The sequence below is a fragment of the Elephas maximus genome, chromosome X (assembly GCF_024166365.1).
Source record: "Elephas maximus indicus isolate mEleMax1 chromosome X, mEleMax1 primary haplotype, whole genome shotgun sequence".
NCBI lineage: Eukaryota > Metazoa > Chordata > Mammalia > Proboscidea > Elephantidae > Elephas > Elephas maximus.
In genome coordinates, this window is record NC_064846.1 from 22,268,080 (window position 1) to 22,291,831 (window position 23,752).

The 23,752-nt window shown below is 41.1% G+C and overlaps 1 protein-coding gene across 1 annotated transcript in view; it reads left to right on the plus strand.

Moving 5' to 3' along the window:
* Positions 1–23,752, plus strand: part of GPC3 (glypican 3) — a 490,898-nt gene that overhangs the window by 359,660 nt on the left and 107,486 nt on the right. The window contains exon 6 of the mRNA XM_049873139.1: positions 13,212–13,332. Within this exon, the coding sequence (XP_049729096.1) occupies positions 13,212–13,332 (121 nt within the window). The remainder of the gene's footprint in view (positions 1–13,211; positions 13,333–23,752) is intronic.

Sequence of the window (23,752 nt, forward strand, 5' to 3'; positions counted from 1 at the left end):
CCAGCAGGGCACTGAAAGCAACATTTAAGAGCCTTTCCTTTGTGTCACCACATATACTTGAAATGTGACACAAGAAAAATTCCACAAATCACACTTTTCCCTAACTCAGACTTGCCTGTTTCACATATTGGTCTTGAGTCAGTGGAGTGAGATTGGAGGTGGACTTTGAGGGTACCGTTCTTCATTTTGAAGATCACTATGTTAAAGATTAGATGTGTGTTGTGGGCCCTGCAGGCAAACAAAGCAGTGTTCTGAAGAGAGAGATTTGAAAAAGTGAGTGTTTTCAAGCACCATCTAATTCATGACCTGTGAAAGTTATGCAAAGTGTAGGCACAATATTTTCTATCACTGAGAGGAGGAATATGAAATGTATGGGAGGGTAGAGGGGAGCAGGCTACTGATACCCTAAGGTGGTCACTGGGGAATCTTGGCTGGCTGCCCTGGGCCACAGGTGAGTGATTGCTTCCTCCATGGATTAAAATTAATTTTTGTTGCTGCTGGATTACATACTCGAAAGTGGCTAACGGCAAATTTTATGCTGTGTATATTTTACCGCAATAGAAAAATATGTCTGTACTTACATAGTCCCTGAGTAGCATGAACAGTTAACGTTGTGCTCGGCTGCTAACTGAAAGGTTGGAGGCTACCCAGAGGTGCCTCAGAAGAAAGACCTGGCAATCTACTTCTGAAAAATCAGCCATTGAAAAGCCTGTGGATCATTTCAGAGACTTTGAAGTACTGCCCAATAAATTCCCCCCTCAGATGCTCTGTCTCCTAGAAACTTTGCCAGGGTGTCCCTGCTGAAGAGTTCCCTTCTGTTCGGCCAAAATACTCAGTGGTAGCTACTGACGTGTCCTTGCTCAGTCAAAATACAGTAAGTCCCCAGGTTACGAACGCTGGACTTATGGACACCTCGTACTTGCCCTTTAATGTTATGTAAATTTGCCCTCACTTTGAAACAACTGAACCAACCCCAACATCAATAAATTTGTCATCACAATCACCTTCTTCCCTGGCTGCGCGCACAGCTTTTAAATCATTGTAAAGGCTTCAAGCCTTTTCTTGCACTAACCCCCCTCCAAAACTATTGCCGTCAAGTCAATTCCGACTCATAGTGACCCTATAGGCTAGGGTAGAACTGCCCCATAGGGTTTTCAAGGCTGTAATCTTTTTCTTTTTTAATCTTTTCGGAAGCAGATCACCAGGTCTTTTCTCCCACGGAGTGGCACGTGGGTTCAAACCACCGACCTTTCTATTTGCAGCCAAGCGCTAAACCATTGCACTAAAGTAAGGCTAAATAAGAACCGTATGCACCTGTTCCAGCCAGGGGCTGCCTGTACCAAAGAAAGCTCCAGTGATTCTTTTCCTTGCCCTTTGTCCCAAATCCTAGACCATTCCCACCCCTTCCTCAATCCCTGCTAACCTAGGATGATACTTAAGACAACTGAAACTCTCGTTTCTTAAATTCTTTCCATGAGCAGATAAGTGGGATTCTAAGCTTCCCCTAGGTACTCATTGCAAGATTTAGTCATCCTGTCTTAGAAATTCTTTTCAGGTAACATTTATTGACACCTACTGCATGTCAAGCACTGTGTTAGGTGCTTTCACATGATACTAACGGTTGACTTTAGAACTTTCTGTGCACCAGGCACTGTTCTAAGTGCATTGCCCATGTCATCTCAATTTACTATCATTCATTATAGCCAACCATCCTCAAAACAATGCAGGTGGCATTATTCCCACTTTACAGATACAGAAACTCAAGCTAGCAAGTTTAATTACTTTATCAAAAGTCACACAGAAAGTGGCGAAACCAGCTTTTGAACCTGTGTCCCTGACTCCAAGTCCAGTGCTCTTTCCATTGCATGACACAGCCTTTCTAAAACACATTATGTTCTGGCTGTCTCGGTAAACTGTGTACCCCAAACTGAGTTTAACCTTTAAAAAAATAATTATTGATCATTATGTGGGACCTCAGTGACCTGAAGACGATGCCCTCATAGGCCATTCATTGAGCTATGTGGCCAGTTCCCTGCCCCCTTTTTCTTTGAGGGGAGTTAAAGCTCCATCTGCAGTGTACCAGGAGTGGTGACAACAATAATTGGAATGGCTGCTGGTGGCCTCTCTGAGCCTCAGTTTGTTTGTAATAGTAGGCCATTGGACTAAGTAACTGCTATGGTCCTCTCCAGCTCTGATATTTTTGTGAGTTAAATTCTAACTTAAAAAAACAAAAAACCTAACTTAAAAATAGGTTTCCACCGTTTCCTTTTGGTTTAACTTCAGTGAGTTAAGAAACATCTGGTCATAGCTCTCTGAGCTAGGAGCCCTTAGTAGATGAATTTGGGGGTGATTAGATAATAAATCCCTATCACATTCCTTGCTCTGTTGCACCCCTTCCTCTTCGGTTAGCTTTGAATTTCATCATGTTTTTCTCCGTTTCTGTAAGAGTTAAACTGGGCCCCCTGTCCTCTCCTCATTTGCATGTTCCTCCTGGGGCGACCCATCAGGGAGCCCTTTGCTGGCCTGTCTGCCTTTGCTTAGAGTCCTAACTGCCCGGAGCCAGGGCTCACAGAGCCCAGGAGACAGTTTTCCCACACATCAGCCTCTGCATGGCCTGCAATTCTCATAAGAATCGCTCCTGCTTTCCTGGTTTACCTTTCTCTCTATTTACCTCCAGGCTCTTCTATGGAGTGTACTTCTTGTTGCCTCAGACCAGCACTCAGGTGGTCACACATCTCAGGCATTGTTCTCTCTACTACCTTCGCGCCCCCTTCCCCCAAACTCTCTTCTCCCTGTGGCCAGTGCTATCAACTTCTCACGCTTTCCTCACCATCTGGAAAATATTCTTTGCTTCTCTGGGTTAAAATGGCTTCTTGATTATGTTCCAAAACCAGCTTTTTAGTCCCTGCTTACAGGAAGGTTTGAAAACAGGCTAAAAATGGATCCGAATGTGGTTATTCCCTTCCATAACTAATGCCCACTAGCCAGTTAGAATGTGTTTCCATCCCTTGCTTTCCTCCCTAGCTTTTGCTTCTTCTTTGCTGACATCTATTTGTAATTTCTGAAAGGCTGCTGTTAGAGAATACAGGTACTTCTTGGAGTACGGTGGATATATCTTTCTAGCATGCTCCGGCTTACAATTTGTTCTCAAGTGACACTGCTGTGCCAACAATTAGGAAAAACGAATTTTCTTTAACTATGCTCATAAACAAATAAGAAGCAACTTGTTGCTATCTTCATTGATCACATTTACAAAACTCAGCTGGTTTCACCTTTGCTCTCTTTTCCTGTGTGTTTCTGTAAATTCATACTGCCTCTTGGATCACAAAAAGAACATTTTCTTCGGCCTCTTAATAAGATTTTTTTTCCCTCCCCTGTGTTCTAGTTTGTTTTTAAAGCTGTCTATGCTCTTTAAATTATCCCGTTTTTCCACAGTGTTTATTGCTGCCAGAGGACTTTCCAAGGAAACAAGTTGATAAATCACTCAGTTTGGGTTGGGGGCACATGCAGTACTGCAGTTTTTCCATAAGATGGCGCTATGAGAATGTGAGATCTGTAACTTATTTGTAGAAGTCTAACAGGGCTGCAAATTAAACTTTTGTGAAAGCAAGTGTTTGGGGGAAGGGGAGGATCAGTCCTTTTAAGACTTGTTCTCGAACACGTCACCATTTAGTGCCAAGGGGAAGAAAGAAAGTGAATTTTTTAGCAGCTTCCCTGGCCTAAATCAGTTCCAGCAGTTTTGGGGGGAAAAAATCAGCAATGTGCATTTGAGGGACCTCTTAAAGAAAAGAATTTCTTGTAACTGTGGGAGTCATGGTACCAGCAATGTGTGTTGTTAGAAAAGTCCCTCCCTGGGTCTCAGTTTCTTCATCTATACAGTGAGTGCAGTGAGTGGATTAGACTAGGTGATCTCTGAAGGGCGTTTCCATTTCGAATGCTCTGCAGTTGAATTCGCTGATTTCTTTCCACTACACCATTGCAGCCCCAGCCAGCACCGACATGGGAAGAAAAGAGCGCCCATTTTCCGCTTGTTTGACTCTATTTCTCTTCTACAAGTGCTCTCTTTGCTTCAACTGTCCCAAGACAAGCATGCCCAGATGTCCTGTTTTAATTAGGTTCCTTTTCTCTTTATGGCTTTTGCACGGGTCCCCTCCCGTTTGCACATCCCCCCATGCCCTGCCCCCCAACCCCTGCCCAGTCTGCCTGAACTGAAGCATTTGCCCCTTTTCACTTCACAGACAGGTTTTTTTTAGCATTATAGCAGTCATTTTTATGCTAAACAGACACCAAACTGGGTGCAGAAATGGGAAGACTCCCCCTGTAATGCGTAAAGGTGAAACTTCTCACGCCAGGCATAACATTCCACTGAAGAGAACATTCTATTTTGGAGGAGGAACTTTTATCCATTTATTTTCCCTCCTTCAACTGGCTAGTCTTCGTTGCCAGAACCACGTGAAAGCTTCTGGAAAGAAGCCATATTCAGGAAGCAGGGTAGTTAGTTTAATTACAGATGAGTGTCACCAAGTAGATGACCACCGTGACCGACAGTGTCCCCATCCCTGACGCACTCTGCAAATGAGGAGAATTGTGGCTGTGATGGGTCATCCTCAGTCCAGGCCTGTTGGGAACCATGTAAACCAGTGGTACCGAGGGAGCCTGTGGAAACGAGAAGCTGGCTTAATTAATTAACACAAAGCTACAGAGACACACTTAACCGAATCCCTCTGGCCTTGAAGCTCACAGCGCACATGTTACATGAAATTCCCCAGGAGCACATCATATAGGTCACGTTGCTGTAGCCAAGGTGACAAAGGCATGTGAGCGCGGAACTCCCCTGCATTCGTTTTCCTATTGCCCTGAAACCAAAACCAAACCCATTGCCATTGTGTCAATGCCAACTCATAGCTGAGTGAGCCTATGGAGCAGAGTAGAACTGCCCTGTAGCGTTTCCAAGGCTGTACATTTTTATGGGAGCAGACTGCCACACCTTTCTTCGGTAGGGCGGCTGGTGAGTTCAAAGTGCTGACCTTTCAGTTCGCAGCCAAGCACTTAACCACGGTGCCACCAGGGCTCCTCCCTACTGCCCTTAGAGATTTCAGATCACCTTTGCTGTACATGGAGTGGCAAAGTGGTACTGGTGATGAATTGTTTATTTCTCTAACTTCAACAGCTTATCTCCCAAGAAAGCAAGTATTTCACTGAACAGTGATACTGTCGGATGTGTTTGGGAGAAGAAACTTCATACACAGGGCTCCCCTCAAGGGCTTTTAAAGGGCAAGCCCAGGAATCTGCTGAGTGGGTAAAGAGAGTTGTTGCTGCAGGCACTGTTGGAAAGCTTATGTAGACCATTACAAGGAACTCTCTTACAGTGGAGCTGGTAGTGAGGACATGTCAAATATTTAGCCAGCCTCATTTATTTCTAAGGCAGCAGTGTTAGCATAGCGATTAAGAACTTGGGCAGCTGGAGAGAGCCCACACATATCAAACTCTAGCTCTGCTACTGACTAGCTGTGTGACCTTGGGCAAACAATTTAACTTCTCTGTATCTCAGTTGCCACGTCTGCAAAAAATAGGCTGATAATAATAGCAACCCCATGTGACTGAGTAGAATTGCCCCATAGGATTTTCTTGGACTGCCAAAAGAATGAACAAATCTGTCTTAGAAGAGGTACATAATCACGTGCATTCATACTCACATACCTAACCGATATTTGGAAACTGTGCTGGCGTAGTGGTTAAGAGTTACTGGCTGCTAACCGTAAAGGCTGGCAGTTCGAATCCACCAGGTGCTCCTTGGAAACTCTATGGGGCAGTTCTACTCTGTCCTATAGGGTCGCTATGAGTCGGAATCAACTTAATGGCAATGGGTTAGGTTTGGTTTTTGGTAATTGATAAACTGCCCTTTTGAAATAGGCTGTTTAGAGTTAACCTCTTTGAAAAATGGAAAACATAGGTTGTTATTAGGTGCTGTTGAGTCAATTTCCAACTCACAGTGACCCCATGTGACAGTGTAGAACTGTCCCACAGGGTTTTCTAGGCTATAATCTTTACAGAAACAGATCACCAGGTCTTTTTCCCTCAGAGGCTCTGGGTGGGTTCGAACGCCAACTTTTTAGTTAGCAGCTGAGCACTTAACTGTTGTGCCACCAGGGCTCCTTGGAAAACATATCGGCTATGTTTAACTGACCAAAGTAGAATTTGAGGCCTGAGGATAAACCACTTGAGGTTTGAAGGAACTCAAGAGTGACAAAGTGGATATTGGCCCAAAGATGTGTCTGTCCTGAGAAATCACCTCTAAGCCAGGGCTCTGGTGCTGGCCAGCATTACTCTTACTAACAACAAGGACTTCCTAATGGCCCTGAGATATGTACATCGGTTAGCCCTACTTTTCTTTTTATGCTTTGGTTTATTTTATCTTTTGCCCTTGAAAAATTTAGACGCTATATCAAATTCCACTCACTATAAATTATAAAGGTAAAAAATGCTAACGATAAAAAAAGTGAAAGATACGTTGTTGTTGTTGTTGTTAGGTGCCATGGAGTCAATTCCTACTCATTGCAACCCCATGTGACAGAGTAGAACTGCCCTGTAAAGTTTTCTTGGCTGTAATCTTTACAGAAGCAGATCACCAGGTCTTTGTGCTGAAGAGCTGCTCAGTGGGTTTGAACTGCCAACCTTTCAGTTAGCAATCAAGCACTTAATCATTTGCGCCACCAGGGCTCCTTGTAAAAGATACGGCCCCTTGCCATTGAGTCTATTCCAACTCATAGCAACCTAATAGAACAGACTAGAACTGCCCCATAGGGATTCCAGGAGTGGCTGGTGGATTTGATCTGCTGACCTTTTGGTTTAGCAGCCAAGCTCTTGAAATAATAGGATTTACAACACATTTTTTTTGGGGGGGGTGACACAATTCAATCCATAACAGGTGCCTAAAAAAACAAACAAACAAACCAAACCCGTTGCTGTTGAGTTGATTCCAACTCATGGTGACCCTATGGGACAGAGTAGAACTGCCCTGTAGGGTTTCCAAGAAGCAGCTGGTGGATTTGAACTGCTGACCTTTTGGTGAGCAGCCGAACTCTTAGCCACTGTGCCATCAGGGCTCCTGTAAAAGATATAATTAATTAATTAATGGTATACCGAAAATAGAGGGATATAAATAAAAAACATAAACCAAATAAAAGATACAGAGGGATATAAAAGAAGAAAGTAAAACTCTTCCAACTAAAAGAACCCATTGCTGTCAAGTCAATTGTGACTCCTGGTGACCCCATGTGTTACAGAGTAGACGTGCGCTCCATAGAGTTTTCTTTTCGTTCTTTCTTTTTTTTTCTTAAAACAGCATGTATTTTATTTAGGTCACAATTCTATAGGTTGTCTATTTGGGTTGTGCTCAGCTGGGCAGTTCTTTAGTCAGGTGCAAGGTTGGCTGAGGGTTGGCTAGACTAAGATTCCACATCCTCCAGCAGGTTAGCTGAGGTTTGTTTTCTTGGCAGCTGGGCAGGGTCCCTAGAGAAAAATGGAAGCAAACCTAAGCCCTAAGCTGAAACTGCCACATTATCTCTTTCACCACGTTCCATTGGTCAAAACCCATTATAAGATTAGCCCACACTTGAGGGGTAGTCCATAGGGTTTTCAATGGCTGTAATCTTACAAAATTAGATTACCAGGCCTTTCTTCCATGTTTAGAAGACGAAGGCATTAACTCTTTGCACCAACCAGGGGCCTACCAACATTCCCCCCGCCATTCCCACTCACCAGAAGTAACTGCTGCTACCATTCTCTTATGTACCCATCTCAAAATTTTCTGTGCGTACTTGAAAAGATAGAAAAGGATATGAGAGAAACGCATATGGGGACTCGTTTTTACAAGTGGACTCATACTGTACATTCCATTCTTCTACTTCTGTCTGCTACACTGTGTCTTGGACATGATTCCATATCAATGATATAGATCTCACTTTGTTCTTTTTAATGTCTGCATTGTGGTCCATCATAACAGTCATTGCTTTCAAAATTCGGCTCTATATCTTGATGCAAATGGTTAACACACTCTGCTGCTAACTGAAGGGTTAGAAATTCAAGTCTACCCAGAGGTGCCTCAGAAGAAAGGCCTAGTGATCTACTTCTGAAAATTCAGCCATCGAAAACCCTATCAAGCATGGTTCGACTGTGACAAACATGGGGTTGCCATGAGTAGGAATTGACCTGATGGCAGCTTTAAGGCGAAAATGGAGAGGTGAGAAACAGAAAAAAGATACTGGGGGTTGAAGTAGAGGTATTGAGACACCTAAAGAGAGAGTGCAAGAAACACAGGAAGTTTTAAAATAATGCCGCTAAATTTTATCAACTAGAGTCATAAACTGGACTAGTACTTTTGGTTTCTGCTTTGCAGAGTAAATGAAATAAACGCAAGTTTTTGGTCTAAGCCATGGGCTAGCTCTTCCCCCAAACTTTTGTAACCAGAAACCATGCTTAATTTACTAGAGTTCTTTGAGGATTTAAATAGCATATGTATAGAGCGGAACAGTGGATCTATTTTGACTTTCAAAAAGCTTTGGCAAGCTTTTAAACCAAAAGCTGTTTTTAAAAAATTGAGTCACCATGGAATTGGGGAGCAGTGTTTAGTCCTGGCTCCTTATCCATGGCTTGGAGATAAGAAACAAAGAATCAAGCTAAGGGGGCACCTTTTTGAATGGCAGAAAATAGTCAAGTGGGGCTGCAGGGATCAACTGTGGAACTAACTTGATTTCATATTTATAAATGACTTGGAAGAGGGAGTACAGGGCGAAATCGCTAAGTGGGCAAGATGCCTTTAAGCTCTTCCAGTGAGGATAATCAGCTTCAGGAAGACGTTTGTTTTGTAGGAGCTGGCATAAAAAGTGGCCGGCAAGCTTTGATATGAGCAAGACACATTTGTTGGTTCTTCTGGCAGTCCATGGTATATTCAAGGAAATGTCTCTATGGACTAATTCCTGAAGTTCATGTCAGAAGATTTAAAATGAGCCTTACCTCTTGAACTGTCGATAGGATCTCTGTTTCTGGCATCGGTGGGAGTAGAGAAGAGAAGACAGAGTCAGTGGTATGTATCATCTGAAAGTGCATGATGGTTAGACAACATTATATGAATCTGAAACACAAGGCTAGCAAGCGAGTAGATTCCCTCCAGGGAAGAATATTTCTTTACGTTTCTTTTAAACAGCCCCAATCCAATTAATATTTGATGGTTGTGATCTATGTATTCACTAATTAATTTTTTTCTTATTTATTTTTATTGTTGTGAATATATATACAACACAACATTTGCCAATTTGACATTTTTCACGTGTACAATTTAGTGACACCTGTTACATGTATTATGTTATGTAACCATTATGGATAACCCACTGCCGTCGAGTCGATTCCGACTCATAGCAACCCTACAGGACAGAGTAGAACTGCCCCATAGAGTTTCCAAGGAGCGCCTGGTGGATTCAAACTGCCAACCTTTTGGTTAGCAGCCATAGCACTTAACCACTACGCCACCAGGGTTTCCAACCATTATGGATATCTGTTGCCAAATATCCCATCTCCATAAACAGGAGCTTACTGCTTTCTAACTCTCCCTTTCCTCCTCCCTCCCACCTGTCCCTGGTAGACACAAATAAACTTTGGTCTCTAAACATTTGCCTGTTACTGTTATTTCATATAAGTTGTCGTTGTTGTTAGGTGTCATCAAGTTGATTTCAACTCATAGTAACCTGATGTACACCAGAACAAAACACTGTCTGGTCCTGTGCCATCCTCACAATCATTGTTATGTTTGAGCCCATAATTGCAGCCACTGTGTCAATCCATCTTGCTGAGGGTCTTCATTTCTTTCACTGACCCTCCAGCTGACAAAGCATGATGTTCTCTACAGACCGGTCCCTCCTGATAGCATGTTCTGTTCAAACTACATGAGACTAAGTCTCACCATCCTTGCTTCTAAGGAGCATTCCGGCTGTACTTCTTCAAGACACATTTGTTGGTTCTTCTGGCAGTCCATGGTATATTCAATATTCTTTGTCAACACCATAATTCAAAGGCATCAATTCTTTTTAAATGTTCATTATTTGTTGTCCAGATTTCGCATGCATATGAAGGGATTGAAAATACCAAGGTTGGGTCAGGTGCACCTTACCCTTCAAGGTGACATCTTTGCTTTTTAGCACTTTGAAGAGGTCCTTTGCAGCAGATTTGGCTAATGCAAATTCCTTGACTGCTGCTTCCATGGGCGTTGATTGTGGATCCAAGTAAAATGAAATCCTTGGCAACATCGGTCTTTTCTTCGTTTATCATGGTGTTGTTTATTGGTCCAGTTGCAAGGATTTTTGTTTTCTTTATGTTGAAATGTAATCCGTACTGAGGCTGTGGTCTTTGATCTTCATCAGTAGGTGCTTAATGATCTCTTTGCTTTTAGCAAGCAAGGTTGTGTCATTCGCATATCACAGGGTGTTAATGAGTCCTCCTGCAATCCCATTGCCACATTCTTCTTCATATACTCCAGCTTCTTGGATTATTTGCTCAACATACAGATTGGATCAGTATGATGAAAGGACACAACCCTGACACACACCTTTTTTCTGATTTTGAGCCATTCAGTGTCCTCTTATTCTATTCAAATGACTGCCTCTTGGTCTATGTATAGGTTCCACATGAACACAATTAAGTGTTCTGGAATTCTTTGCAATGTTATCCATAATTTGTTTTGATCCACACAACTGAATGCCTTTGCATAGTCAGTAGCACAAAAGTAAACATCTTTCTGGTATTCTGTACTTTCAGCCAAAATCCATCTGTCATCAGCAATGATATCCCTTGTTCTACCTTCTGAATCTGTCATGAATTTCTGGCAGCTCTCTGTCGATGTACTGCTGCAAACACCTATAGAATCCTTCATTATTGCAACTCAAGACTTGAATTTTTTCCTCAGTTCTTTCAGCTTGAGAAATGCTGAGTGTGTTCTTCCCTTTTGGTTTTCTAACTCCAGGTCTTTGCACATTTTACTTTGTCTCCTCAAGTTGTCCTTTGACATCTTCTGTTCAGCTCTTTTACTTCATCGTTTCTTCCATTTGCTTTCACTACTCTGTGTTCAAGAGCAAGTTTCAAAGTCTCTTCTGGCATCCATTTTGGTCTTTTCTTTCTTTCCTGTCTTTTTAATGACTTCCTGCTTTCTTCATGTATAATGTCCTTGATGTCATTCCACAACTCTTCTGGTCTTTGGTCATTAGTGTTCAGTTTGTCAAACCTATTCTTGAGGTGGTCTCTAAATTCAGGTGGGATATACTCAAGGCTGTACTTTGGCTCTTGTGGACTTTTAAAATTTTTCTTCAGCTTCAACTTGAACTTGCACATGAGCAGTTGATGATCTATTCCACAGTCAGCCCTTGGCCTCATTCTGGTTGGTGATATTGAGCTTTTCCATTGTCTCTTTCCACAGATGTAGTCAATTTGATTCCTGTGTTTTCTATCCATTGAGGTCCATGTGTATAGTCACTGGTTATGTTATGAAAAAAAAGGTGTTTACAATGAATAAGTCATTGGTCTTGCAGAAGTCTATCATGCTATCTCCAGCATTGTTTCTATCTCCAATAGCATATTTTCCAACTTCCCGAACCTTCTTCTTTGTTTCCAACTTTTGCATTCCCATCATCAGCAACTATCAATGCATCCTGATTGCATGTTTGATCCATTTCAGATTACAGAAGTTGGTAAAAATCTTCAATTTCTTCATCTTTGGCTTTAGTGGTTGGTGAGTAAATTTGAATAATAGTCCTAGTAACTGGTCTTCCTTGTAGGCATATGGATATTATCCTCTCACTGACAGCGTTGTACTTCAGGATAGATCTTGAAATGTTCTTTTTGACAACGAATGCAATGCCATATTTCTTCAATTTGTCATTCCTGGCATAGTAGATCATATGATTGTCTGATTCAAAATGGCCATACCACTCCATTTCTTGGAGGGACAGGGATGATAGGGGAACTTTTACTTTAAGTTTTATTTCTGTATTGTTTGAATTGTTTACAGTAAGCATTATTATTTTTGTAATTTAAAAATATGAATAAAAGAAATACAAACTCACCGTTAACCCTGACTAGCTTATTATAATTGAAAACAAACAAACAAAAAACAACAAAAATTGTATAAAGAGAGGGCAAAAGACCTATGACTCTTCTGTTTCTTTAAGAAGCATTCCATTATCAGGATCAGGAGAGACCCCTCCCCCCCCCCAAAAAAAAGCTAAAAAAACTTTCCTCTTTGGTAGTAGTGTTCTGATATTTCTACATGATGAAAGAGAAATAAATAAATTACATTTGTTTCTTCTTTTAGTTTTTTGTTTGCTCGTTTTGCTTTGCAAGATGGGGAATAACTCTAACGTAGCAGTCTGGAACCATGGGTGCCACAAAGAAACCACCTCTGTGGTAAAGTCGTAAAGTTCTGTCCCAGTCAAAGTTGGCAAAACCCCATAGTGAAAGGCAGAATTGCCCAAGATTGGAAATATTTCTCCTTCCCATGATGGTGAGGTTATCCATAGATACTTGAAACTTCAATTCTGAAGTAAGGCCTGTGGCTTATCCTGGGGGAGAACATTACAACGTTTCCTTGAGCTGGTGTTCTCTCTTCTCATGGAGAATACAGAGGGAAGCTGACAGGCATAATTTATGTGGCAAATGGCTTGGGAAAGCCTTCTGAAAAAAAACCCCAGCTCCACAGTGTACAGGAAGTGGTGGGAGGAAGAGAATGAGGAGGCAAAGAACATATAAGAGCCTTTCTCCTCCCAATGTATAGAAAGTACACTGAGGTTAAGGTTATTTGTGTGTGCTTCACTGGCCAAGATCCTGACCCTCCCCTAGCATAGCTCTTATCACTCTGCATTGTCATTGGCTTTTCTGCTTCTAGACGCCCCACTGGATAGAGCACAAGGGGGAGAGACCTTGCCTATCTTGTTCCTTGTTGTATCACTAACACCTAGAAAAAAAAATGTTTAATATTTGTTGACTATTGAATGAATGGTCTCCACTGCAAATAGAACCCACCTGGAATGGTCTGCTTTTCCCCTGTGGGGTTATCACATGTTTCAAAAGGCTTGTCATCAGCTGGATCATTGGTGCCAAGTACAGTCAGCTTTCACTTTGCTTGGGACTCTCTTGTGACAGAATTTTGTTTACCTTCACCTTTCCAGATACAGCCAAAAGGCAGCAAGGAATGGAATGAAAAATCAGTTCAACCTCCATGAGCTGAAAATGAAGGGCCCTGAGCCGGTGGTCAGTCAAATTATCGACAAACTGAAGCACATTAACCAGGTATGTGATATAGCCAAGAAAAATGGAAATGGCTAAAAGTGAGGATGGAAGGTTCCCACTGTTGAGACTGTAGTCTTGGGGCTTTTGCAGAGGCAACTATTGTTCATTTTCTTCAAAGATTTCCTATGCTAAAAGGGACTTCTAACCCTCCTCTTTCATCCCACTTTTAAATTATAAGGACAATATTGCAGTATTAAAGAATAGACGGAAAATAAAGGGAAAAAGAATTCTCACAGTCCCACTTCTCTCTACCTACTGTTTTCATTTTTACATGTTCTCTTCTAGTATTTGTCCAGAAAAACACACTCAGACTTTTTACATAATTGGAAGTGTACAAGTAAGTCCTAATCCTTAAAGTTAAGACTGTATTGGAAATACTTCTCCATGTTTCTACAACTCTTCCTATTAATCCTTTTTCATGGCTGCGTAATATTTCATCAAGTATTCATCATCCTTCATTTAATCAGCCTGCTTCTGCTAGACATTCAAGTGACTTCAGATTTTTACCATCATAATTAAAGCAACATCTTATCAGACAGTACTTTCTGCTGATCTTAAATCATTTTTTAAATTTTTTGGTAAGATACTGGGGTTATTGGGTCAAAGGACATGCACATTTTAATGTATGCTTCCAAATTGCCTGCTAATGGAGATGTTTTGATTTTCACTGCCACCAGCAAGATAGGAGAGGACCTGCTTCACTGCACCCTTGCCAGCTTCTGACTCACTGCCATGCACAGAGACACCCACAAAGTCTCTTGACCTGTAGATATACTTTCTCTTCTCATAAGGCATTTAGTAACTAAGACACAAATAGAAGTTAGTAGTAGCATCTGCTTGCGGTTGTTTTGTGGCAACAATAAATGCCTCCAAAAATACCACCATATGCCAGAGTGACAGTATTCTTGCCTCATGATCCATGGATGGGAGGGCCTTAGCACCACTGACTTCTGTTTGTAGGTTAGGAAGAACTTAGTGACACTGAAATCCTTATGTAAGGACAGAGATTTCTATATTAAGATACTGCCACAATTTCATTTCTTAATATGAAGTTCAGCAGTGACATTTTTGTGTTTTTTAGAAAATATTTGGAAGGGCTTTCTAATAGCAGCATATTTCACTGCAAGTTGCGTTATGAACATATTTACAACTTGCTTGGGTGTAGTTCCTCCATGCCTATTAAAGTGCTCTGCACTCAGTCAGCACTTAATAAATAGTTGATACTGCTGCTGAGCACATGGTAACGACAGTATCTGCATAAAGACCATTCCTTCTGAGAACACATCACCTCACAAAGTTCTAGAAAGTCTTGCTAGATACATTATGGTGATTTGAAAAAGCATCTCTGAAGGCTTCAGAGCGCAAACAGTATAAACCACTTACTGCAAACATAGGGCATGGTTTGCCTCACCTGGGGACAATGGCAGTATTCGACTGCATGTCTCCAAAGTATTTCAAATCAGACATGTCTGGGTGGCTCCATTCAACTGGTTAGACCCCCGCACTGGTGAAGCCAAAATCTCAGGGGCCATCACTGTACCCCTAATCCTAATGAAGAGTAGTGTCAACAGTTCTCTTTGGTCAACAAACCTTAAGGAGTACCTACTCTGTACTCAGAAGCTCTAGTGGTGTAGTGGTTAAGAGCTATGGCTGCCAACCAAAAGATCAGCAGTTTGAATCCACCAGGAGCTCCTTGGAAACCCCGGTGGGGCAGATCTCCTCTGTCCTGTAGGCTCGCTACAAGTCAGAATCGACTCGACGGCACTGGGTTTGGTTTTTGTTTTACTGTGTCCTCAGCCAGTTGTTAAGGACTATGGGGATTTAAAAAAAAAAGTCTAATCTGCTTTTTTCAGAGCCTCCTTGGGTGGGAAGAGGTAGTGCAAGCTTAGAAAGTAGTTCAATAAAAATACAAGCCCAAAGAATGATGCTGCCCATCAGCTCTGTGGTGGCTTACTTATGCCTCTGGTGCGACAGGCTAGTGCAAGAAGGATTCCAGGGAGGGGCAGGTGTCAAGATCTGCTATCAACAATGAGTTTGAGTAGGTGAAGACAAGCAAGGGTGTGGCAGTCATAAGAAGGGTCAGACAAAGATCTATGAATGGACACCATCCTGGAAAAAGAGCTCCAAAAAAAGGGACATGGGCTTCTATGTGATCCATCAGTCACTAGAAATATTTATAACAAGTCCTTTTAGCAAAGACTTTGGGTGTTTGGTATTAATACTGTGGCAGACTATAGTGGTATAGTGGAAAGAATAACGGCTTTGGATCCAGATGGATCGGAATTCAATTCTGGATCTTACTAGGTATATAACCTTGTGCAGATCATCTAACCTCTTTGAGCTTTAGTTCTCTCATCTATAGTGTATAGAGATATTAAAACCTCCCTTGTAAGGTTTTTGTAAGGATTAGAAATTTATTTTATGTGTGTGTGTGTGTGTGTAGAGAGTGAGCCCTGGTGGCACAATGGTTATGAGCTATGGCTGCTAACCGAAAGGTCAGCAGTTCAAATCCATCAGCCACTCCTTGGAAACCCAATGGAGTCAGTTTTACTGTGTACTATAGGGTCACTATGAGTTGGAATTGACTCGATGGCAATGAGTTTTTTATATATATATATATTTATATATATATATATACACACACATATATATATAAAATTATGTATTATATATAATTGTATGTGTGTGGCAGGCATTTAATAAACGTCTGTTATAATGATTATATTCAGAATTTTCTCTATAGGCAGGACTTGTGTTTGAAAGGGAGCAGTATTCTAGCACTTTATGCTGGTTAAATTCTGCTCCCCAAGTTTTATATGCGTGCAAACCCCTTTGATGCACCGTTCCTTTTTTCCCCCTATTGTTTCCTTCTTTTCCTTTCCTTTAACTTCCAGTGACAAAAACTAAAACCAGATCATAGATAGGTATATAGAGTCAGAGTCAGAAAGATCACCATTGCAATTCCTTTCTCCTACCTTTGGTCCTCAAATGGGTGTATGTGAACATTTTCTATTCTCTTACAAATACCATTGAGGAAACAACTAATTCTCATTGATAGACCAGTTTGACCTGTTTAACTTGAGTTGTTAAAATTGACTGGACTCCAGACACCCACATTGCTTCTCTTTTCTCATCTGTGTTGCTTTAAATGGCTAAAACACATTTTTTTTCAGACCGGAAAGAAAATTCCTATTTTGATCATAATTCAATCTGAAAGTGAATGGGGAAGTCATAAAGAATAATGTTATGATGATGATAATGGTAATGTGTTATATTTGTATAGTGTCTAACCATATTTCAAAGTGATTTCTTGTCCTAAAAGTCTAACTGCTTAGGAGAAAAAAAAATCCAACTGTGAATTTTTTAAGATGTATTTGTGTCACAGATGGATGTTTTTCAAGAGTTCATTGTTACTCTTGGACATTAGCTCATCCTCTTTGCCCCCTGGGAGGTAAGTGATTAAATAATGTTTGTCCCTTTTTATAACTAGGGAAACTGAGGCAGAGAACCATTAAAGGCTGTGTGGACGTGCTGCCAAAACCAGTGAGTTCAGCTGAAAAATCAGTCAATCATCCAGATGTTGTTTACTATACACTGCCAAACATCTGGATCCACTGAATGCCTGACGAAATTGACGTAACGTTTTGGTGATGGAGAGGCAGAATCAAGTTAATTTACCCCAGTTCACCTACAAGTCAGTGGTGAATTGTGAGTGGAGTGTTATTTTCCTAAGGCCCTTGCTTAATGCTCCATCTGTATCTACAAAACAGAGCTCCTTCTCTCTATCTATGTGTGTCTGCATGTATGTCCATCCAGATGGACTGTAGCTCGGCCATTTATGAGTACATCGCAAAATATCTCTTCACTTTCTTCCACGGAAATTCTCTGCTGCCTCCTTTTACCTTGTGGTTGCTGTTGATAGCACTGGAAATAATATACTCACTAAGGGAATAAAGTAACATTATTTCCATATTGACAGTCTTACGGTGTAACCTGGAGGTTCAGGGTCAGGCCCAGGCCCCTTTCCTGGGAAGGCCTGCAGGTGTGGAATGTCCTCCCCTCCTCCGTCAAGCCAGAGTTCATGTGCAACATTCCCACGACTGGAAACGAGGACCTTTTTATTTCCTTTTCAGTTTCTAGTAATTTGTGCGAGGATTTATTGTCTGTTATTAGGAAAGCAATTGAACACTTCTAAGTCCTCAGTGTCAGTCCTGGAATTTGCTAGGGCATGTTGCTTTTTTTTTTTTTAACCAAGTTTTGTTTGGGTTAGTGTCATTCTGCTCCAAGGCTCTTGATGGAGAGAAGACCCCACAAATCCCAAGAATGGTCACAGTACATTCTTACCCATATGCTACTCACTGTGGGCCACCCACCTCTGAGCTTGGTTGGTAACATTTCTCTCTCTTTAGGAGTAGCTATGTAAAAAAAAAAAAAAAAAATAGTAGTCCCTAAACTGCTACAGAAGTTATCGTTCTCCAGGAAAATGTAGCCGTTGATTGTCATTTTCCCCAGTTTCAGTTCAGGTTCAAATGAAATTCCAGAAATTGTTTTCCTGGCCGTTGTAAACAGCTGAAGCCGGAGCGTCAATACCTGCCCATTTGCTGTCAGAGCTTTTCATTCAAAGCCGGATAAAGTCTCATCTGTTTGGGATGGTTGAAATGTCCTGCTGAATGGTGGGGGAGTGGATGAGATGGCCTCTTAAGATTCCTTCCAGCCGTGTGATTCTGTGATTTGTGGCTCAAGGTCAGGCTTTAACCCAGCACCCTCTTGTGAACAAGTCCTGTGACTTTATTCTCTGCTCTGCCACTCTTTAAAACACCCTGTTCCCGGGTCACCCCTTTCCACTTTGTAACCTCTCCTCTTTTCAGAAATCGTTCCCTTCCCACCAGTCATCCAGCCTGGGCAGATGGACCTTAAACTTGCCCTGCTCCTCACCCAATTCTTCTGCCTTGTTCTCAGTAGGCTATGAAAACAGGAAACTGTACAAAAAGGTTTGCCTTTATCACCCCTAAGTTCCCCCCTCCAGGGCCAGATATGTGGCCTATCTTCAGATCATGTTAGCCACGGGACTCCATATGAATGATCCGAATTCCGCCGTATATTTGCATAGCACACTTTAGTTTGTAAAGCTCTTTCGTGTGCATTATCTAAATTGATTTTTCACAAGGGCTCTGAGAAGAAGGCAAGGCAGGCGTTATTGCTTACATTTACCAGGTAAGGAAACCGAGCATACTAGAAGATTTAGGTCACTCACTTACAGTAAGTGGTAGAGCTAGACCTAGAGCCCAGGGCTGCTGGTTTCATTTTCTGTGCTCTTTCCTTCTCCTTCTATAAAGGCAGAGCGTGCCTGTTAGCAGGACCCATATATAAAAGATGTGTAGAACTACAGTACAGAGAGCAGAAACTAATTTGTGGTCTAGCAATTTCCAAGCCCCCAATATGGTAACGTCTAAGGCCTGAAGCTCCCAAATCAACAGCAAAGAAAGACTAAGCACATCATTTACCAAATCTGAATTGGAAAGATTCTTAGAAAACTAACCACCTCACGGTAGGGTGGGAAACCGAGGTATTTTGTGGCATGGGTTTGAGTTATAGACAGCAGACAAACTCTCTGTTATTTATTTAACTCTCTGTTTGTTAAAAAAAAAACAGAGAGTTAATGTTTGTTACCTATCATTAATTCCTAAGATGACATAAAATGATCAAAGACAAGTTCAAAATGTAGAGCAGATAATAGACTATCCCCACTTCTATTCCCCTCTGTAAGCACCTGGAAAGTGTTTATAAGATTCTTGACAGACTACTCCGATATGATGAAAAGATACAAACTTTGGAAATAGGAAGTTAAATTTTAATAAGTTAATTAGTAAAGTTAATAAGTGCCAGAAAAGAGCTCAGGACATTCTTTAGCATGTGATTTTTTAAAAACTCTTTTAAATGACTCTCAGGCATGATAGAAAACATTCCAAGTAACTTGTTTTCATGGTCTTCTCACATTAAAACCAGTGAAAGTCCTAAAAGCAGTGGCCTTGTTCAATGGCTGCTAGAAAAGCGAGAACATTGATCTAAAATTTCGAAATAAAAGGAGAAACCTTTTGAGTCAAATTTAAATAAAAGACCTTTCTGAATGGAATTATGTCCCAGTCTCTGTCACACTTCTTTACATACAAATAGCGTAGCAGAACCCTGGTAATTGCCATTTCCATATGGAGCCAGAATGTGTGTGTGTCTGTGAAAGGCAGAGTATCTACAATGGCATGTTAACAAGAGCCAGTGAATGACTTCTGAGTCACAAAAGGACAATGTGAGTTAGTCTTTAAATACCAGACCGAGACTCTGTGGAGCTAAGCATGATTTCATGAAGTTAAAGGGAATTAGCGGATACATTCCAGAATGCATTTATCATTTAAAAATCTTCTGTCATTTTGCTTAATAGCCTTAAAAATAATTACAATGTCTGGTGGCTTTGGGAAGCATGTGTTTTTAATATCTTAATTACTATGTACAGTTTAATAACATCACACCACAAATAATTCCCAAGTATTTCATATTAAATTTCTGGCAAATGAACTATTTGCTATATTTAGACTATACGGGACTAAAGGTACTTCAGTTGGGTCATGTATTTTAGTTGTTGCATATTAAACGAAATTACTCCAAAATGGAAGATGAGTCAGGAGTGATGAGCCAAAATGTTGTTGATATAGCAGTGTTGTGGTGATCTTGCTTCAGCAAAGAAGGGAACTGCATTCTCCTTTCATTACAGTATTGTACTCATTTGTAAGTTTTTTCTTTTTTTTTTTTTAATTAGAAGCATTGTAAGTATTAACTATGGAAAGACAGCGTCTACATGTCAAAAGGAAATTCTGTTAAATTATACAGGCTACTAGGTTTACAACGTTAGAAATAAATTTCTAAACTATCTGTCTATGAAACCCACAGGGTCTCATATTCTATTTAAGTTTACCTGCTGATCAAATAGTAAAACATGGTTTTTTACAAATGAATACAAACAGTTGCTCCCTACTCCCATAAAACTTTATTACGTGCAGTATATGGGTATGTACATATTTGAATACTATTTGAGAAATTCTGTGATATCTTGTCACCCAGATATATGCATAAATACGTATCTTGCCTCTGGACTGTGATATCCTTAAGTTTGGGATCATGTATATAATTCTTTGTTCCCTATGGCGCTATCATACCCAGAGAAGACACTCCATATATGTAATTTTTTTAATGTATCAGTTGATTCACAGGACTCAACCTTTGCTGCTTTCAATTGATTTCTGAATTTAGATTCAGTTCAAGGCATTTTTCACATTGACAGCTAACCAGTTTCTGTGCTAAATGGCAAAGGGCAGGATTACACAAGTGCAGGGTTATAGCTTACAGCCGCCTTTAGGTCATAGGGTGCAACCCTCTGCTTTTACAGACGAGGAAATTGAAAGCCAAGAGAGGGAAATAACTTGTCCAAAGTCATACTGCCAGGAAATGACAGCTGGGACTGGGAAAGAAACAGGTCAATACCCAGTAATGCCATTGCTGTGCTTCCAAAGGCTCCTGTATAATGCAAATAGGCTTGCAGACATGCAAGCATATTTTCTTATACAGTACTCCTAGTCACAGCAGAAGCCCGTACGTAAGCAGTTCATCTTTGGGACAAAAAGCTGTGCAGTGTGAAGCCTGGCCTTGCTAATTATTTATCCCTTTTTTATGGATATTAACAAGTGTTTGGTCATAAGTACTCCTCAGTGCCCACTACCTCATTAAACTCACTGAGCAATTGTTGCACTTGGGGTGGGTGAGGGTCTGGTTGGCTCACTGAACCACAAACAGGCAGAGTCAGCAGGACCTGTTTGTTCCTGGCCTTAGACCCACCCAGAGAGTCTGACTTGAGCTCCCGTTCACATTCAAAGTCTGTCATCCTTTTATTCTCAGGCCCTGGATTTCAACTCCTCTGCCTTCCTGGACACCTTACAATCACTTCTCTGGTACCTCCTGCCTCCTCCCAGAATGACAAGATTTGCATCATGTTAGTCAGTGGGCTTATGTGCCAGTCAGCTCAATTGTTTAGGTCAATGTAGTCAGATTGTGTTCCACAGGGAGTGGAGATACGAGAGAGGTATTGTGGGGATTGTTCTGAGTCCCCCATTCCTATCTTAACCAGAACGACTCCATTTTAAAAACCCACTTTACATATTGGCCTTTTAAGTAAGGTTTCACTTAAACAAAGGGTTTTAATCGTGAAAACAACACAAACCTCAGGGTGCTGGAAGCTAACATTAAAGGTTCAATTCCATATGAGCCATTCATTTGTGTGCTGAATACCTACAATGCACAAGGCAGTCACAGGATATCCTCCAGTCCCCATCAGTCACCTCCTAAAAAGAATTGTTGGTCGAAATGGGGACCAAATGGGACAGTGTGACTGGCTTGGTGGAACTGTTATTCCTATTAGAAATGATAGCTCAACACCCATCCATGTTCTACTACTAGTGAGCCAAGTGTCTTCTTTGAAGCTGAAGACCAAGACATGTAGGTTTTCTTTGCCCATGCCCTTAGAATTCTGACGAAGTGCAATGAGAAGGAAAAATTGAGTTCTTATATCTTGAACTAGCCTATCTATACAGAGCAGACACTCTTGACCCTTGATGGCAGTTCCATGTTAATTGGCCCAACCAAATGTTTGGTCTCAGTGCTGTATGCCCATGGTTATTTATGGCCTAACCTTCAAGTGTAAACTTACTTGACACATGGCCAAGGATGTTTCCACATTCTTTATGGGCTCAGTATTGGTACTTAACAAAGGTAAAATGATAATAATGGGGCCAGTTCTATACCCCTAACTATATGCTTTCCTTAGATAGCAACCACAATGATTTTACATAGCAACCATTCAGTGGAACGTCTCCAGCAGAATTCTAATTAATGTCTCAAGTGAAAATTACATTATTGTTCCTATGCACTAGATAATTTATTTGGATAATTTCTTGATAGCTTGAAAGTATGATCTTTCTTATTTTCTTTGATAAGTTAACCTTGATATTACTTTCTTCATTATCCATATTTTGCTGGGTCATCATCTCTCAGCAAGCAGTTCACAAGACCTAAAAAGCTAAGAGAATTGCTGCCGTCGTGGTTTCTTACAAATAATGAGGCCCAAGTTCAGATCACTTACATCCCAGGGGACTAGGGAGCCTGATAGTTATTATCATGATATCACTGTTAGCAAGCTTTGAGGCATTACAGAGAATTGAAGAGGCTTCAAAAGACTGGAGATAGGTACAATTTTTTTACCCTCACCTTCGAAAAGCGGTGGAAATTGGATTGTGGAAACCACAAACCAGGAAGCCCAGTATTACAGTTTAGCAAAATTCTAGACTAGATTCCTGGAGAGTGTGATTACTAGGTGATTACTAGGAGCCACTGTGGGCTCACTCAGAACAAATCAGGCCAATTCATTCTGTGTGTGTGTGTATACATGCATGTACATACCTTACCAGGTTAGAGGAATGGTACGGATATGAATATGGTGTGTTTGGATTTAAGCAAGGTGTTTGGCAGAGATTCTCATGATTTTTGTTTTTAAAACAAGCAACAAGAAATGTTGACTATGTGATCAGACAGTTAGGTGAATTTTCTAGGTGATTAACCATCATACCTGAAGAATGCTTTCTTAATGTACCAATGTCAGCCTACAGAGAATCTTTACTTGTTTGCTTTGTACTTGACCCTTGTTGCCTAAAGTCTTTACCAGTGATTTAAAAGAAGATAGAGAAGGCATATTTCTAATGTTTAGTTGATGGCATGCAGCCAGATGGGGTTAGCTAATACATGGATAGCACAATCAGGATCCAAAAATATATTTGCAGGCTAGAATGGCAGGAGAAAATGAGGAAACTGAAATGTTACAGGAATTAATGGAAAGCACCACATGTAGATTCACGAACATGACTGTATAAGCACGATAAACTTGACTTAGCAGACATGTTTGTTTTTAGTTATGGTGGAAACAGCAATGGGGAGCAACAAGACCTTCCCTGACCCACAAGAATATCCCCAAGTGTACTTAGCAGCTCTTTGGACTTTGTAGTCATTTTTGTCTGCTTTGCTCCTTGCCTAATTTCCTGGTGGGGAGGGGTTATATATATGCACATATATGTTGGGGTAGAGCCCTGCTGGCACAGTGGTTAAGAGCTACAGCTACTAACCAAAAGGTCGGAAGTTCGAATCCACCAGCCGCTCCTTGGAAACTCTATCGGGCCGTCTTACTCTGTCGTATAGGGCCACTATGAGTCAGAATCGACTCGATGGCAACCATTTTTGTTTTTGGTATGTTGGGGTGGGGGGGACCTGAAATTAATTGAGTGGGTAGGGAAATATTACCTATCCTATTTAAAGGTCGGCATTCCTG